Source organism: Protobothrops mucrosquamatus, unplaced genomic scaffold, assembly GCF_001527695.2.
Source record: "Protobothrops mucrosquamatus isolate PMUCROS unplaced genomic scaffold, P.Mucros_1.0 scaffold2540, whole genome shotgun sequence".
NCBI lineage: Eukaryota > Metazoa > Chordata > Lepidosauria > Squamata > Viperidae > Protobothrops > Protobothrops mucrosquamatus.
Genome location: NW_015388601.1, coordinates 134,997 through 153,286, shown reverse-complemented (window position 1 = coordinate 153,286; position 18,290 = coordinate 134,997). Strand labels below are relative to the sequence as shown.

Sequence of the window (18,290 nt, the reverse complement as noted above, 5' to 3'; positions counted from 1 at the left end):
GAAGGGCTCCGAAGGCAGGGAAGAGCCATTGAACAGCTGCCCTTGTTATGCCAAGAGTGACGGGGCTCCAGATCTCCTGGACCCTGGGCTCAGCTGTGGGGGGGGGGCTGCAGTTAAGCCCCCCTACTTTCCCCTCCTCTGGGGATGTGCTCCCCCACCCCAGACACACACACCGCAGCTTGGAGTGGAAGGGCGAGGTCCCTCCCTTCCCACGATCTGCCACTAGGGGGCCTTGGCGCTCCTTGCTTGGAGAAGCCAGAGTCTCACTGGGGGAACTGAGGCAGCTCCCAGCCGGGCAGACCAGAAGCATCTCTGAGTCTTCCTCGGGGTCCAGAGGGGGGCGGACAGCGGCCCCCTCTCACACGTGGCTCTCCTGTGGCTCTGGAGGTGGCCCAGGGTCCCTTCTCCTCAAACTGGGCTTCTGGGGTTGGCAGAGGACAAGAGCCCATTCAGCCCAGTTCAGGCTCAGAGCAGGATCCCGAAGGGATCTGATTTAGGATCAGGCAAAAGACAGAAGCACCCATTGCAAACGCAGTTAAGATATGTATATAAGCTAAACATTATTGATAACGGTAGCAAAGATGTTTTTATTTAGTTGATAACAATAAGAATTGTACTAGCCCAATATGAGATAATAGATATTAATGGAAAAGGAGAGAAAATGTTTGATGTTGTAACATGAGATTTATACTAAAGATTTACGTACGCTATTGAACTATTGATTAACCCAGTCATCACATTGCTTTTTAAATATTCAACTGTAAAATGAGAAAATCAATAAAATATTATTTAAAAAAAAGTCTCCACTGCATCCTGAAATCGTGTGAAGGCACAAGATGTGCTGTGTCCTTCCTGAGGGACAACTTCATGGTTAAACTTCGGCAGCCCTTCGGCCCTTTTGCAGACCGCCGCGGTGGGCACCAAGTGGGGGATGAACCAATTGGTTGCTTGTGGGCCCGAGGGGAGCCCTGCCCTGCGAGGCCCATAAAAGCACCAGCTGACCTACTGCCTCCAGAGAGCCCATCTTCACTGAGACCCGCAAAGTGTCTCACGGCATCCTTTCTCTGGGGCATCTCTCTCCCCCCACAACCGTCAGTTGGAACTGACCCCTCAGAAAAGACCAGTGACTCCCCTCCGATTGCTTGGAGGACACCATGTGTGGGAGATGACCCGGCCGAGCCCCTGCACACCTGCAGCAGATCCAGGTCCTGCCAGCCTTGAATGCCTCTCTGATCTCCTCTTCGTTTCCCTTAATGGCCAGTCGGTCAGATTCTTGTAGAGAGCTTAAGTCTTGCCACAAATCTTTAACCTCATTTGAACTGCCCAAATCTCCTGACTTCTCCGGCGTTTGAGGCCATGGGCCATGGGATCCAAAGNAGCCCCTGCACACCTGCAGCAGATCCAGGTCCTGCCAGCCTTGAATGCCTCTCTGATCTCCTCTTCGTTTCCCTTAATGGCCAGTCGGTCAGATTCTTGTAGAGAGCTTAAGTCTTGCCACAAATCTTTAACCTCATTTGAACTGCCCAAATCTCCTGACTTCTCCGGCGTTTGAGGCCATGGGCCATGGGATCCAAAGCTCCTGAGAGGTGTCTCCTCCCGTCCCAGTCTCCCCGAGGCTCATCCCAAGGAATTCTGGGAGTTGAAGTCCACACATCTTTTAAGTTGCCACGGTTGAGAAATATTGGTTCCTTAGAGCATATTTGCAGTAAATTAGGACAGATTGCTGGAGCTTCTGGTCCATGAGAGGGTGCTCCTTCGTACTATGGCCGTACCTCCTCCCGCCCCCCCCCGCCCAGCCCTGGCCTGCCAAAAACTCGTAGGACACAACTTTTCTCTACCCTCTTAACTCCGTCACTGTGCTGTGATCCAGGACTAAACCCTGACAATGGACGTCTGGCTGGGCATTAAGTAGCAGAATTGTACTGGGGGCCCCCAATGGCTCCTCCCTTCGCTGGGCTGCAGCCTGAACCTTCCTTTCCCAGCAAAGGCTGGTTGCAGTCGCCCCTGGGCTTGCACAAATCTAGATGACCACTAGATGGCAGCCAAGACTAATAGCAAAGAAAGTTTTGCAGCACAAATCTGCCAGCCTTGCAAGGTAGTCCAAATACAAAGCCCACTCGGGAATATTAGCGCTATCTTTATTGTAAAGTTATGTTAATAGAATCTTGCAGGTCTGAGGGTACATAGCTTACCTTACCTTTACGGTCCAAGAAACTAGGGAGGGTCCCTTCTGAGACCTTTGCCAGTCCTTCTGGGGCAGGGGTAGGCAACCTTGGCTCTTTTATTACGCGTGGACTTCAACTCCCAGAATTCCTGAGCCAGCATGGCTAAGCATGGAAACCTCTCCCTTTCCCCTCAGCATGGCTGGCTGAGGAATTCTGGGAGTTGAAGTCCACCAGTCATAAAAGAGCCACGGTTGCCTACCCGTTCAGTTGCCTCTGACTAGACCACGAGCTGTCTGCAGCTTTTCCTCCTGTTCCCCTTTCCCACCTACAGTTACAAACAGAGCTGATTATTCTAGCCTTGCCAGCCACTGGAGGGCTGTCAACTAGGATCTCACTTATTTAAGTGGACATTTTCCCTTGCTGGAAGACCTGCTGGTCCCCCAGGCCTTGCGGGAGGGGTCAGTGACTTTGGGGGTTTGATCTGACTTTTTGTACTTTGCTTTTCGGGTCTCTTGTGTTTTTATTTTAGCAAGCTGGATTTTAGTTCTAAGCTAACCAGAGACTCGTGGGAGTTTAGGGGGTCTATAAAATTGAGAGTTTTCCCGCTTGGAAACATGCTCGGCCCTTCCAGGGTCCGCGACCCACAGCAGTGCCGCCTTCCCCTGCGCTGCACGTGCTCTGCTCTGCGCATGCTCGCGCTCCAGAACACCAGCCCCCCGTTCTGGAGTAGCGAGCCTGCCCCCCCCGGCCCTCCTTCTGCACTCCCACCGCGCAGCCCCTGCCAGGGCCGGTGGGGGGGAATCCCGGTGGGGGGGGAACTCTGCATCTGCACCGAGGTTAACCAGGGCTGCGGCGGAGCCCTCGAGGCCGGGGCGCCTTCGTGTTGGGGTTCGGAGGCCGCTCTGTTGCTGGCAGAGCTCCCGGCGGAGCCCCTGGCCCGACTGCAGCCCGCCGCTGCGCGGGAACGCCGCCCTAAGCTAACCACACCGGGGCGGCCAGACGCCCGCCGGGGGCGGGGGGCGGAGGGCCGCTCCCTGCAGAGGCCCGGGGCGCGGAGGGGGCGCGCGAGGCTGCCCCAAGTGCGCGAGGCGGCTCTCCCCGGACTCCAGCCGAGCAGCCCGCGAGCCACGCGCCGCTCTACCCATCGCCCCCCCCCCGGCAGCCCTCCAGCCCAGCCGCCGCGGCTCCTGCCGGCCCCCCGCAAAGTTTGGGGGGGCGCCAAACGGCCCGGAGGCCCCGCCCGCCCGGGGAGCTCTGCGCGGGACGCCCCCCGCGGCCGGGCGAGGGGCGGAGCCAGCCCGCAAGGGCGGGGCCCTCCTGGCGCGGGGGGGCGCTGGGCCGGGCGGGGGCGGGGCCACCCTACTGCAGCTGCAACAGCAGCACCGCCGCGCCTGCCGCCCGTCGCCTCCGCCCNGGGGCCCTCCTGGCGCGGGGGGGGCGCTGGGCCGGGCGGGGGCGGGGCCACCCTACTGCAGCTGCAGCAGCAGCACCGCCGCGCCTGCCGCCCGCCCGCCCGTCGCCTCCGCCCGCGGGAGCCGGAGAAACTTTGCCGCAGGAGCCGGCTGGGCCCCCCCCCCGCCGGGATGAGCCTGCCGCGGGCGGGTGAGGAGTCGCCGCCGCCGCCGCCGCCGGCCTGGCTGCCGAGCCACGTGCAGGTGGCGGTGGTGCAGGCGCGGGGGCTGCGGGCCAAGGGGGGCCCGGGCGACGCCGCCTTCGTGGCGCTGCAGCTGGGCCGGCAGAAGCACCGCACCGCCGTGGCCGCGCACCGGAGCGGCTGCCCGCGCTGGGCCGAGGAGTGCGCGCTGGAGCTGCCGCCGCCCGACCCGCGCCCGGCCCCGCCGCCCGGCCCGGACCCGCAGCTGCTGCAGCTGGTGGTCTGGCAGCGCGCGCTGGTGGGCCCCGACCGCTTCCTGGGCCGCGCCGCCCTCCCGCTGGCCGCGCTGCTGCAGGACGGCCGCGCCCACCCGGACCGGTGAGTGGCGCGCGGGCTCCTGGGCGCGAGCAGAGCGCGGCTCCCCCGCCCGACCCCCCGCCCCCGAAACGCCGAGTCACTCCCGGGGCGGGGGAGGGGGGCTGGGGGGGTTGCAGCATCGGGCGGGGCCGCCCTGGACTCCCCGCTTGGGCCATCCCCCCGCCGGGAGGCATTTCGGGGTCCGGTCCATTCTGTGCGGGGGGGCACGAGAGGAGGCCTGGCTTGACCCCTGGGAGGGGACCCTGCTGGGGCGCCTGGATTTCTGGCCTGGACCTGCCTGGGGGGGGCGGAGGTGCAGTTGGGCTGGAAGAAGGCAGGGCAGGCCCTCCCACCCCTCCCCCGCACCAGGGGAACCTTGAGCCCAAGTCCATTTCCCCAGATGTTGGGCACATCTGGGGCAACACTTGCAGGTTGTTCGGTCCTATCTGGAAGGCTGCAGCGAGGGCCCCCGGCCTGCCCCAGGGGAGTAGATGCCCTGTGGAGGAGCCCTGCTGGCTGGTTCCTGGCAGGCTTCGGGGGGGGGGGTAGAAACTGGGGTGCCTCTGGGAGGGGTCAGGGCCGCTGCATCCCTGCTTGGTCTCCCCACTCAGCCAGCCTCGAGGGGGCATTGGAGGGGCCATGCCTTGGTCTCCCAGGAAGATGGATGCTCCTGCAACCTTGGCAGGGAGGGTGGTGAGCAGCTTCCTTCCCATCCGGTCCATTTGGTGAAACTGCACAGATGGCTCCTCACTTTCCCCTTCCAGGCTGGACTTCAACTCCCATAATTCCCAGGCAACATTGCCCACGTTGGTGTGGGAAGGTGTCTTTCAGGGTCTGATACTAAAAGCCCCCCAGCTTGGGCTAGTTGGTTCTGCCATATAAGTCCTGTTTCCCTTACTTTCTGCAGGCATCCAGTTGGGGCCTCTTGGGAGGGGGCTTTGCAGGTTGGGGCGCCAGTGTGGGGGAGCCGTCTTGTGGGGGTGCCCTCTCCCCTGCTGGATTCCAGGGCAGGGGTCGGGAGTTGACCAGGCCCCGATGGAGGGCGCTGGCTGGGAGGACCTACATTTCTGACCACCCTGAGCGGCACTGCCCTCGCCTTGCTGAAGGCCTCCGTTATAAACAGGGAGCCCACCAGCTGCACCCGGGGTGTGTCCTGTGCTGACTTTGGCCCAGGTTGTGTTTTTGTTCTGTGTTTTTGAATACCTAAATTGCTTGGTCATTTGTTGCCTTGAATATTTCATGGTGAGTGGAAAAGGGCCTGCATTATTGCCCAGAAGGGGACATTGTGTGGGTCTACCGGGAGGGCTGAGCCGTGGCTGGGTTGCTGCTGCTGTTGGCACTGCCCGGGCTTTCTTCCTGCCCAGGGTGCAGCGCATCAGTTGGGGTGACACACTGGCTTGTCTCATAGGAAACTCCCTGGCACCCCTCTCCTCCATCTCCTTGGGTGCCCCCCTGGCCCAGAGGCTCCTTCTGCTCCCTGCTTTGGTGCAGGAAAAGGCCGGTTTCATCACAGGCCAGGCGATTGTTCCAAATGTCACACAATTGTGTGAACTCGGGGCTGTTCGCTTGAGATAAGGCTGACTGTTTGTTCTCCAGCCGCCTCAGGACCCAGCTGTGCCTCTTCCGGCACAATCTCTCGGTGGCCATGACCACCTTCAGCACGGTCTGCCTGCAGGAGCCGTAGGAAGCAGCCTCTCCTGCGACCTGTGGGTGGACTTGAGTGGGGGTTCCCTTCAGGTCCCGCGTTTTCAGACATTGTGAGATGAATCTGCTGGAAATTAGGAAACAACGGAAGTTGCGTTGGAAGCAGGACGGGGTTGTTTCTCCTCTATAATAAGATAACTTCAAGGAGGTAAATTTAGGTTGGCACCAGGGCTAACTTCCAAAGAGGGGTGCTGGGCTGGAAGAAACCGTCCCTGCAGCTTCTCATGAAGTCTCCAAAGAAAGTTGGACAGACCACAAGAGAACCGGGTTTGGTGGCATCTCATCTGATGGACTTCCGGGCATCGCAGTTCACAGACATCAACACTGAAATGAAAAAGGGGGCTGAGCGGGTGGGGCAGCTCAGCTCTAAGAGGAGGAAGGATGGCAGGCGCTGGGCCTGGGCACGGAAAGGCCCCTCCTACAGAAAGTGGCGCTCACCAAGGGGGCTTCAGCAGTGGAGTCACAAAACAGGGAAGACTTTAGGCTTGGTCCAGGTCAGGGGTAGGCCACCTTGGCTCTTTTATGACTCGTGGACTTCAACTCCCAGAATTCCTGAGCCAGCTTGGCTGGCTCAGGAATTCTGGGAGTTGAAGTCCACGAGTCATAAAAGAGCCAAGGTGGCCTACCCCTGGTCCAGGTGGAAACAAAAATGGTGAACGTTCTTCGCTTTTATTTCGGGACCTGAGGAGTCTTGCTGGAAACAAACTTCAGAGTACGGATAAAGAAGAGTTTGTGTAGCTCAGAGTTGAAATGAAGGGTCCTTGGTCCGCCAAGCTCAGCACCAAGGACCCCCCCCCCCCGAACTTCAGAGCTTTTGCAATCCGGATGGAGACACGTCCCTGGAGCAGAATGCGTCCATCTCAATTCAAAGAAGCCACATACATGCTCCTTTCGGGTGTGGAAGAAGGCCGTCTGACAGCCGGGGTTCCTTCCCCTGGTTGAGCCAGGGCCTGCCTTGCTTCCGAGCGGGATGGAGCAATTTCCCCTTCTCTCACCAACTGCTGCTCAGGCTGGACGGCTGCAAGCTGAACTTTGTGCAAAGGTCTGGGGGTGGCTGCAAGGCTGCAGGAGCTGTGGAAGGTTTCCTGGCCGTGTTGAAATCTAGCACTAATCAACACACTTTTGTGAGTGCAGGCTTGGGAATGGCCACTGTCCACCCTGCAGGAGGGCCTCTGCCATCAGCTGACACCAGCCTTCCCTTCCATTAGTTGGGAAGGTTGGAAATCCCAATCCGGCTTTTCTGGAGAGCCCTGGGAAAATAAAATTAAGCTGAGATTCTCAGAGTGGCATAAACCAGAATTCCTGTAGGGCTGCCATACTGCCTGGGAATTGTAGGAATTTGTCTAAAGCCCTAGAAGGGAACCAGAATAGGAAAGCTTTTATTTATAGGGATGACTTGGGCAGCAAAGATAAAAGGGCAGCAATCCATAACAATTTACAAGAGGCAAGTACAAGCCACTATGACATCTAACCAGCCCACGGTCCCTGGACCAGGCTCCTTCCCGTCCTAAAAGCCAGCTCCAGAAGGCCAGTAATAAGAGTGGAGGCTGTTCCCCAAGGCAGGCGCCATGACAGAAGGTAACACACGTCCTGGGACCCTCCAGGCCCTACTGCTTCATCCAGAGGACCTCTGGAGCTGTTTGCCCTGCAGGATCTGGAGTGCAGCTCTCGTTGGCTTGCAAGTCCAAACATCAAGGTACTTCCTTTGGACTTTATGGCTGAGCAGAGCCTGAAGGATGAAAAGCTGGGGGTCTTAGGCCTTTCTCCTCTCCCAGAAGACCTCAGGCCCGCCCCCCTTGACTTCGGGACGTGGTTTGGGAGTGCCCACTGCCCTCCTCCACTTCCCGTCACCTGGAAGCATTGCGATCTGTCTTGATTCCCGTTTTAGTTGCTCTGCAGATCTGAGGACTGTTGGAGTGAAGGGCACCGCGTGTCAGTTCTTAGGGTGGGCCAGGTGAGGAAACAGGCGCTGCCCGGATTCCAGGAACACAATTTTATTTTTGGGAATCTCGAAAGCCTGCCAGCGTGGCTCTCTCTCTCTCTCTCTCTCTCTCTCTCTCTCTCTCTCTCTCTCTCTCTCTCTCTCTCTCTGTCTCTGTCTCTGTCTCTCTCTCTCTCTGTCTCTCTCTCTCTGTCTCTCTCTCTCTCTCTCTCTGTGTGCGTGTGTGTCATGAGTTGCCTTCTGTCCTTCCTTAGTGACTCATCCAGTCCATCAGGGTTATCTCCACACCCAGCAGAGGAAATTGCAGTGTTGTGCAGCTTCTGCCGAAAAATATTTTGGAATTAAAGCTGAGAACCAGGGATTCAATGGGTTCATAAGGAATGGTGGCCACAAGCTGCCTGGGTGATTTACAGATTCCCTACCAAAAAATTCAGCATCTCAGAATTCATGCATTTCCTGAAGCCCACCCGTTGTTCTTAGGACAACTCGGAGTTGGAAAAGACCTAAGAGGTCATCAAGCATAACTGCTTGCATCCAGCAGCATCCACTATGGCAGCCCTGCCTGATGGCTGTCCTTCCTTCAGAAAAACTCTGTGTACAGAGAGGGGGATTTTATACCACTTGAGACTTTGGAACCATCAGTCACAAATCCCCGGATGTTGTGGTCAGTGTGGAAGAGGGTTTGGGTGGGGGGCAGCCTGGTTGCCCTTTGGACCTCCTGCCGTCTTTCTGCTGAGAGAGCAGCCCGTCGGTCATTCGTGACCAGCGTAGCTTCGGGCAAAGGGGGAAAGTGTTTCCCACGCTTGTGGAGATTTGGGCCTGTCTCCAAAGCTTGGCTGCCTGGGCTGGGTGGCACATGGGCAACACACAAGATGTCTGTTGGGCCCTCAGCCTTGGGAAAACAGTTGCCGATGTCATCACCAACGTGGTCTTCTGGGATGATTGGAGTGGCCGAAGGGATCCAGTGTCTGAGTGGAAGATCAGGCGTGGGACCTTCCTGTAGGACGTAACAGAGTGGGACCTTCTGGGGCTGCCCTGACTCTTCAAGAGAGGCCACCTTCAGGAAGAGAGCCGTCTCCTGGAGAGGCGCAGACCAGGGGCACGATAAGAATAAAGCTTCTGCACCAGGGAGCAGCTTGCCTCCGGTTGGGGAGAACTTCAGCAGCTCCACCGACTGGGACCGTGTCCTGCCTTTACCACTGGAGAAAGGAGGAGCAGGACCAGGAGCTCTGGAGTACAAAAGGAAGCTGAGAAACCGCCGTCTTTCGCTTGCTGCTGGTTGTGCAGGTTGAGCCTCATCGTAATTACAGCACCAGAGAGTGCCCTTTCAGAGAAGACTGGAGGAAAACTTCATTGACTGAAAGAGAAGCTTGTAGGCGCCCCATGGGTGACCCACAGAAGAGCATTCAGATTATATGGTGCTGGCCGCCCTGTTCCGTGGTTCAAGGGAATGTGTCCTTATCGGCAAGTTGACGGATGGGCCTCTTGGAGCCAAGTGGGACACAGAGAGCCTGGAGGCCGTAAGGCTCTGCGTGGAAGTAAATCCCTGCCGGATGGAGGCGCTTCTGCTTAGAAACGCTGGCGCTCTTGCGTGCTCTGACTCAGAGTGGGAGGCCGCTTGCTCGGAAGCCGCAGGGATCGTGGCTGGGAGATCCGGACTCGTGGGAAGCGCTCAGGAAGCAGGTGGGAAACAGAAGCAGCCGGCCTTTGCTCAGCAAGTCTCACCAAAACGGCTCCCCACCAGCAATCGGCGCCCAGATGAGCAAAGATTACCTCAAGTAAACAATACCCCAGTCAAGGAACTGACAAACAAACCAATATTAAACAACCTCTAAGACCACTCAAACAGCACCGATGGGGCCTGCCACTAGAATGTCAACTCAGCAACTCCCAACTCCTAGCTAGGTCATAAAATGCAAGAAAACAACCACACTCGGCACAAGACCTTTCAGTCCTACCTTTGTTAGCGTGAGAATAGACTACTGCTGTATATTCTGTATGGGGCTTCCTTTGAAGACTCCCTCTTGGAACAGCCCCTCCTGGGGGGAGAACCACCATGCTCACAGAACACGGGTGACGCCAGCTGGGTTTCTGGGAGGCTTCTGAGCTGCTCATATTGCCCTAAAAACCCCTGCCTGGCTTGGCCCTCGGTGCCCCCTCCCTACCCCCTCCCATCCACCCCAAAGAGAGCCCCCAATTCCCACCCCATTCTGGGCAGAGACCCCAAACCGGTGCTTTCCACTTAGGGCACCTTTCCCAGAAAAACGCTTGGCGTTTTCTTGCCTGACGTTTGGGAAATAAAGTGGTGCTTTTGGAATTGCTTTGTGGAGTTTTTAGTCTTTCCCAGGGTTGATGTTGAGACACTAAGGCAGGGGTAGGCAACCTTGGCTCTTTTACGACCCGTGGACTTCAACTCCCAGAATTCCTGAGCCAGCTATGCTAAGGGGAGAGGGAGAGGTTTCCAAGCTGAGCCAGGCTGGCTCAGGAATTCTGGGAGTTGAAGTCCACGAGTCATAAAAGAGCCAAGGTTGCCTACCTCTGGTCTAGGCCGCTTTATGACTGGTGGACTTCAACTCCCAGAATTCCTGAGCCAGCATGGCTCAGCTTGGAAACCCCTCCCTTTCCCCTCAGCATGGCTGGCTCAGGAATTCTGGGAGTTGAAGTCCACCAGTCATAAAAGAGCCAAGGTTGCCTACCCCTGCACTAAGGAATGTATTTGTGGGCTCGGGTTTTGCTGCTGTTCTGCCGAAATGTGTGTTTATCGGCTTTGGGTTTAACTGGAATATTGTAAGATACATGTTGGAGCAGGTCGGTCAGTGCATCCCGGGGATGGGGAGGGGCTGGTTTGTTCTGTGGCAGCTGAGAAGAGTGCTGGCTCAGACTAAGCCTTGGGGCAGGGGTGTCCCCCAAGGGGGCCCTGGGAATCCCAGAATAACCCGTGTCCAAAGTTGTGCGGTGCTGAGGAGTTGCCCTCTGAGTGTAGAAGAACAGCTGGCTTTTGCCTGCTTTCATGCATGGCACTGTTGGATGCCTGGCTGGTACCCCACTGGCGAGAAGAGAAAAGCCTGAGCTGGGAGGGAGCCCTCTGCTGCCACGCCTGCCAGGCACCTCCGGCAACGTCTCCCAAGGCGGGCAGCGCATTCAGGATTCCAGGGCTGAAGCCGGCGGGTGGGAATTGGCTCTGCTGGTTCCAGAAAGAGAAGCCGAACGGGGCCTCCCGGACGTAGGGCAAGGAGGAGAGTAGCAGCTGGAAGGGTTGGAACCCCACGAGTGGCACCCAGAGGGAACGGGGCCTCTCCTGTCACTGGGGCAGAGGGACCCACTTCTGCCTTGCTCGTCTGTCACTCATCTGCTTTGGACAGTATCGGGGGAGCAACGTGCAGGCCTGTCGGAAGCTGTGGGGAGGCTTGTGGGCCCTTGGCAGCAGCATCTTCCGCTGAGCCCCTTCTGGGCTGTCGGGGGGGGGGACTATTCAGCGGCTGAGCCAGCAGGCCCCTCCCCAAAAGGAACAGAGCAGAGAAGCTGGAAATTGCAGGCAGATTCTTTGCCAGGTAGAGGGGGCCATTCGAGGCCCAGATCTGTGGGGCCCCACAACATGGCCCCGCAGCCTTTCTCGTGGGCCCTTTGGCCCTGCCAACCTGCCAGATGTTCTAGCGAACAGAGGAGCAGCAGCAAACTGGCCCAGTGGCTCTGCCCGGGCTTTGGAGGAAGGCCTGCCTGGATTGCCCTGGATCTGTTCTCTCCTTCCTTCGCTGTGGGCTGGGGTATTTTGGAAAAAGTGTGATGTTGACTGGCCTCCAGTGAGTCATGTGCTCCGCAGTGCTTCCAAACCTTCCTGAAGCTTCTCCAAATAAACATTTCTCTGGAAATGGGCTGGCAGGGATGAGCTGGGGAAGCTGGGCTGCATTGCCAAGCACAGGCAGGACGCCTGCAGGCTGCCCGGGGAGGAAGACCTCCTTGGCCCCATGGCTGGGAGGCAGCTGGGGCTCCCTTCCTCCCTCTCGTCCTTGGCCCACAACACACACACACACACACACACACACACGGCTCAGCTCAACCTTTTAGAGGACCTTTCCCATCTATGCTGCCTCAGAGAACATGAGGCAGAAGAGCAAGCAACGGTTTATGCAAATATAATACAGTCTACGGAAGCAAAATTCAAGGGTGACCTGCCTGGGGTCGTCCTTGAGGTGCGTCCCAGAGCTTCCACTGGCGCAGAGCAGGGCTGCAGGCGCAGGGAATGGTCTCGGATTTCAAGGCATGGGACGCCTCTGCCAGCTGCATTGGTTCCCTGCCTGCTTCCAGCTAGCTGTCAGCTGCGAAGCCCTTATGATTTGGGGCTGGGGTACTCTACTCATGGGACTGGGGTCTCTCCCCAGTTGTTTCTGCCCATCCTGCCTGGTCTGGCAGGGTGGGCACGCTCGGCTCCCACCGGCCAGGGATTGCTAGGCCTGGCAGATGGGCCTTTGCTGCCACAGTGCCCACCTTCTGGAATATTCTCCTTCTGGCGATTAGGGGCCCCCTGATCCTGCTGGCCTTAAGTAATGCCCTAAAGACCTGGCTCTGGGCCTGGGGCCCTGAATGTGTGAAGGGACCTGACTCCTGGCTGTGCCTCTGACTGCGACGTTTTCCTTGGGTTTCCTTGCTATGCAGTTCAGTTCCTGTAGTTATGATTGTGCTAATGGCATTTACGGTTCTGATGAGATCTTAAAGATGGTAATGGTAATAGTAATAGTAGTAGTAGTAGTAGTAGTAGTAGTAGTAGTAGTAGTAGTAGTAGTAGTAGTAATAATAATAATAATAATAATAATAATAATAACAACGATATCTGTAATACCATCAAACATCCACATCTGCCTATCCCAGGCACTTGGGAAGGACTCGATAGGTAGACAAAATGCCAAATCCAGTCTGAACATCTGGCTGACTGTGCGATGATCCATAATAATAATAATGATGATGATGATGATGATGATGATGATGATGTTGGAAGGGACCTTGGAGATGGGCAACTATATAAATTGGGGGGCTGCTGCAGTTGTGCCCTGCTTTGTTTAAAGGGTGGGGGTCAAGATCTGCAGCGCCCCCTCCTTAAGGACCAGGCGGCCTGGTGGTCATTTCCATCTCTGCCTTCTGTGTTTCTGTGGCAGCTTCTCTGCCAACCTTCTTGCCTGGGTTTGCTGGCGAAGGCTGGCTGGTGCCTTGCATGAGGAAGGGCGGAAGAGGAGGGCCGAGCCTGTCCGAAAGCGTCCTTTGCTAAGCTGTGGGGTCATTTAATCTGGACTCCAAAATGGTATATTACACATGTTGTCTTCCGTATCACCTTGTGGGAAGAATTGCTGGCTGAGCAGTTTGGCTGGCTCAGGAATTCTGGGAGTTGAAGTCCACAGGTCAGCAAGGGGCCAGTCGCCCACCCTGGTGCAGGGCGGAGAAAGACAGCCGGGAGCAGGCATGGGAGCTGCCAGGCCCTCGGCAGGAATGTGGGCAGAGCCGGAGGCACCGAAGAGACCCTCCCTCGTCTGGGGGGCTGGGGAGGGGAAGGGGAGGAGAAGTGGCCTTTCAGACTTCAGCCCCAGGAGCTGTTTTATCCTAAGGCAGTGTTTCTCAACCTTGACCATTTTAAGGCATGTGGACTTCAACTCCCAGAATTCCACAGCCAGCATTGCTGGCTGTGGAATTCTGGGAGTTGAAGTCCACATGCCTTAAAATGGTCAAGGTTGAGAAACACTGTCCTAAGGTTACATTAACAGGGTCTTGCAAGTCTGAAAGTCCATTTCTCTCCTCCCCCCCCTCCCCTTTACTGCCCAGGAAACAAGGGAGGGTCTCTCCGGAGCCTCTGGCCCTGCCCGTATTCCTGCTGTTGCCCCCGAGGTCGTTCTAGGGCACCATTGCATCCGTTCCTTGGCACCTGTTTCACGGGCACAGAGGGGACATTTTACGAGAGTTGGCACACGGGCAAAGGTGGGACCAGGCAGGGTCTCTGCCGTCTCACAGGGGAGCCTGCAAGGGTGGGGGGCCCAGAGCTTAGTTAGAGTGGACCCTTTGTGGGAGGATGGTAGATTGCAGCCTGGCAGCTGTGGCCATCCAGCTGTGTGGGTGGGGCAGCTGCTGGCTTTTCTTGGTGGAAAGGAAGAAGAACCACCCCCCACACACACACCCTGGGCAGAGCCCTGCTGAGACGGGGGCAGAGGCTGTCCAGAGCAGCCCAGGAGGGCCCGGCCTGCCTCTTTATGGGGGGGTGGGGTGGGGGGTGTACCGGAGCAGAACAGAGGGCCCTCCATGCGAATCCTGATCAGGGCAAGTGCCAGGAAGAGAAGCCCAGGAGAGGGTGGCAGAGAGCAGGGCACTCCCCAACCTCGTGCCCCTGGAGTGGCAGTTTTCAGACCGCAGGGCTGTGGAGTCGGTAGATAAATGTTCCGACTCCTCAGTTTTTTGTACTTCCGACTCCGACTCTCCGACTCCTCTGCCATATAGTGAAGCACATGAAAAGCATGCTTCTTCACGGTCACTTAACGTTTGTTTTGCGGTTACGTGAGGCACTGCATGCATTGGTCTTTATTCTTACAGTAGAGAAGTCATTAATTATAACTTTTTGTGAATTGGGACATTTAAACTTGCTTTTTTTAAAATTCCAATCTAAATTTAGTAGGAGTCGGAGTCGGTGCATTGTTTGCCGACTCTGACTCCGACTCCAGGTACCCAAAATTTACTCCGACTCCGACTCCACAGCCCTGTTCAGACGTCCCTGCCAAGGGGCCGGACAGCGTTAGGGCCAGGGGGGCTGCTTCGGGGAAGGGCAGCTGGGAGTGAGGGGTCGTGAGGACGTCCCCCTCCCCTTGTGGGGGTCTCTGGGTTGATGCCCTGCCCTCCCTCCTGTGTCCCCCCAGGTGGTACAAGCTCCACTCCAAGCCGGGCAAGAAGGAGAAGGAGCGGGGCGAGATCCAGCTGAGCCTGCAGTTCACGCGCCCCACCCTGACGGCCAGCATGTTCGACCTGTCTGTCAAGGAGAAGCCGCGCTCGCCCTTCCGGCGGCTGAAGGACAAGATGACGGGCAAGCACCGCTACGACCTGGACTCCTCCTCCGCCATTGTGCCCAGCAGCAGCGGGGCCCTGGACGAGGACCTGCGCCCGGGGCCCCCCAAGGAGAAGGCCCGGGGGGGCTTCTTCTTCAGGGGCCAGCTGCACCGCTCCTCCCTGACCGGCTCCAGCACCTCCCTGGGCTCCGCCAGCACCCTCTCCTCTGCCAGCAGCCTGGGGGGCCTGGGCAGCGCCGAGGGGGGCCCCTCGCCCAGCCGGCACAGCAGCCTCTCCACCGACCCTGCCGGTAAGTAAGCCGGGGGGGGGCTGTGCCAGCTGGCCTTGGGAAAGACCCTGGGATTCTAGGATGCCCCCCCTGCCCCCCTCCCGCAGATGCTGCTCCTTTTGCCCTTTTGAGTCAGAGGGCTGAGTTGCTGCTCTCGGTGCCCCCCAGGGGGAAGGAACGGACGGCTGCCCGGTTGCAGCATCTGGCAGGTGGCCCCCTCTGGGTCTCCTCTTGGGGAGGAGGGGGCTTTGCCTCTGGGGGGCTTTTCGGGAGGCCTGGGCGCAAGAGGAGAGACATTTGTGGCCCTTCTGGAGCAAGGCAGGGGATTGGGAGTGAGCCCCCCACCCGGATACGGAGGGTCTGACGGTCATTTTAGCACCACCCAACTTTTAAGCTGGGTGAATTACCCAGTTTTTTCGGGGGAAAAGCCCCAAAAGGTTTGGTAGCACTTTTTCCAATTAAGGCGTAAGATGTGGGCCACAAAACCTTCTGATTTTCAATAAAGTGTGTGAGTTGGAAAAGGTGGTACTCAAAACGAAGGGGATTCCCCCCGTTTTTTGCCTTTGTGGGGCAGAGCAGCTGGGCTGACCACGTCTTTGCTCCTTCCTTCCCTCCCAGGAAGAGACTTTCTGCCCTCCCCACAGCTGACCCACAAGAGGGCCTTCAGCGATGAGGTGGGCCAGATCAACCTGCTGCCAGAAGCCCTGCAGGGCCTGAGGCCCCCCAAGGACCCCCCCTCCTCCGGGTCCTCGCTCTGCATCAACGGGAGCCACATTTACTGCGAGGAGCCCTCCCCCAAGCCCTCCTTCCTCTCGCTGGCCCCCCTTCCTCCCGCCCAGAGCGATCCCGGCAAGCAGGGGAGGGGCTCCTCGGGGGCCAGACCGCCTGCTGTTGAACCGGACCTGCCGCCCTGGCCTGCCAGCAATTTCCAGAAAGGACCCCCGAAAGACCTCCCCCGGTTCATCCCGTCACCCCCCATTTTGGCGGCGCAGGAGGAAGACAAGCTCTCGGTGAAGACCATCGCCCTGAACAAGCAGCGGGTCCGAGCCAGGAGGGAGGAGGGCCTGCAGGCCGAGAGCCAGCCCGTTCCCATGGCTGCCCCCCTGGCCTTCCCCCCGGAGGTCAGGAGGGTGAGGCCTCAGGACGAGAGGGACCATCGTGGGGACGGCAGGGGCCACGGACAGAGCCCCAAGCCCGGGTCGAGTCTGGAGGCCGCAGCTGGAGGGAAAGAGGAACCCCGGAGCGGCCAGACCAACCGGCAAGATCCCAGAGAGCCGGTTCGAAAGCCCAGGTGAGCCGGCATCTGTGGGGCGGGGGCTGGAAGTGGCACTTCTGGGCTCCAGCCCTGTGGCTGACCCTTTGCAGCTGGGAGGGAACGCCCGGAAGGGCAGCCGCCTGGGCGGGGGGCACGTCAGGCACCTGATTGTGGAGCTGCCTGAGTTTGGGGGTTTGCCCAACCTTCCCGGTGCCAGGATAGCCTTGGAAATCCCCGGTTGGCATGAATGCAGCTGCTGGGCAGGATCCAGCTGCTGCGGAAAGGAAGGTCAGTTGAAAGAGGAAGCAGGGCGGCACCTGCGGCAAGGCTGCGAGGCAACGTTGCTGTGGGGGCTGCTTCCGAGACCCCTGCCCGGGGGGGAGCTGGGCCCGCGAGGACCTTGCCTCAGCCCAGCCTGAATGGGGCCCCAGAGGAGCGGCACTCTGTGGGGACCGCCTGCGCTTGGCCACTGCCTGATTGCAACGGGGTATGTTCTGTCATTAGGGCAGCTGGACATTTGAGTCCGGGGGGGGCTCTTTGGAAGGGCAGCAAAACGGAGGAGGAGATCCGTGTTGTCTGAAAGGAAATGCTGGAAGGGGGGAGTTCCTGGGATCCGGCCTGTCGAGCATTGGGGCACGTGGTGGTGGTTGGGGGGGGGAGCGCAGATGAAAAGCACCTGAAGTCCACTCTTTGCTGCACCAGTCAGCTTGTGACGAACAGAACAAGGTCCCAGTTCAGCCCGTCACTCTGGATTGGCCCCTGCACAGCGGTAATGGCTTTCAAGTAGGAGACGCGCAACGCTGGGCTTCCGCTCCTCCTTCGCCTGCTTCCTGGCCACCCCATGTGCCCCCTCTGGGTTGAAGAGTCCATCTTCTGGCAGCACCAAAAGAGCATTTCTACCTCTCTCTGGAAATGGCGGCCACTGCAATGGAGCTGTGGTCATTTCCGGGCCCCCAGGAGCCCCTGGAGCTGCTTCCCGAGTTCCTTTGGGGAAAATGGGATTAAAATGGAGGAGCCAGCACTGCAGGGACTAAGCAGCCTCTGTGTAGTGCTGGGCCCCCATTTTGGGTCTGGCAGGGTCTGATCTGGGGCTTCCGTGGGGGGGAAGGGGCCTGCATGTCTCAGAGGCCCCTGGAGCAGTTTTGGGGGAGGGAGGGCCCACCATCCCATCCAGAGGGAGTCCCCCATTTCAACATTCTGGCCTGGTTGCCTAGATTGGGGTAGAAGCCAGGTTTCCGCTGGAAACAGTTCCCACCGCTTGAGCGAGAAAACCAAGTGGGCGTTCACATGTCAAGGTCAACGTGATAGTGGGCGATGACCCCGAGCCCTGGTCAGACGGCCTCCAAGAAGCTACGGGAGGAAAGCGGAGGTCAAACGGGAGCAGCAGCAGCAGCTTTGATGCTTCTGAGGCGGCTGGGCTGAAGCGGGAACGATGCCCGGCTGGAGGGAAGGAGAGGACCACGGCGGAAGGCGACCTGGCCGGACTGGAGGCTGATATGCTGGCCATTTGGCATGGGCCACCTCATATTACAGCCGAAGAGCAGCAAGTCGTCTCCTGTGGTCAAGAAAAGCAGAAGAAACAGAGTAGCCATCATTAACACAATGGTGTTAGGGTCACGTACCTCAATTCAAAGCCCAACCAACCTTATTTGTACAGGTGGTCCTCGACTTATAACTCCCCATTATGGTCATAACTTGCGATGGTCATAAAACAGGTCACCCACGTGTCTGACCTGATTTTACAAATTTTTTTTTGTGGTGGTCATTAAATGAACTGGTTGTTCACCGTTGTCTAGTTTTGCTGAAAACTGGATGCAAATGTTGGTTTTGGGCAGAAACGTCGCAGAACGCGGCCACGGGACAATGCAGACGGTTGTAAGTACGGATCATCGGCTGCCCGAAATTGGATCACGTGACCACAAGGGGCGTGGCCATTGGACCTTTGGAACTGGGTCGTAAGCATCCCCAGG

The 18,290-nt window shown here is 58.2% G+C and overlaps 1 protein-coding gene across 1 annotated transcript in view; it reads left to right on the top strand.

Moving 5' to 3' along the window:
- The first annotated feature begins 3,748 nt into the window (after positions 1 to 3,748).
- The window catches only part of LOC114923223 (rab11 family-interacting protein 1-like), a 26,577-nt gene continuing 12,035 nt past the window's right edge, over positions 3,749 to 18,290 (top strand). The window contains exons 1-3 of the mRNA XM_029285927.1: positions 3,749 to 4,137; positions 14,650 to 15,086; positions 15,684 to 16,356. Coding sequence (XP_029141760.1) covers positions 3,749 to 4,137; positions 14,650 to 15,086; positions 15,684 to 16,356 — 1,499 coding nt within the window. The remainder of the gene's footprint in view (positions 4,138 to 14,649; positions 15,087 to 15,683; positions 16,357 to 18,290) is intronic.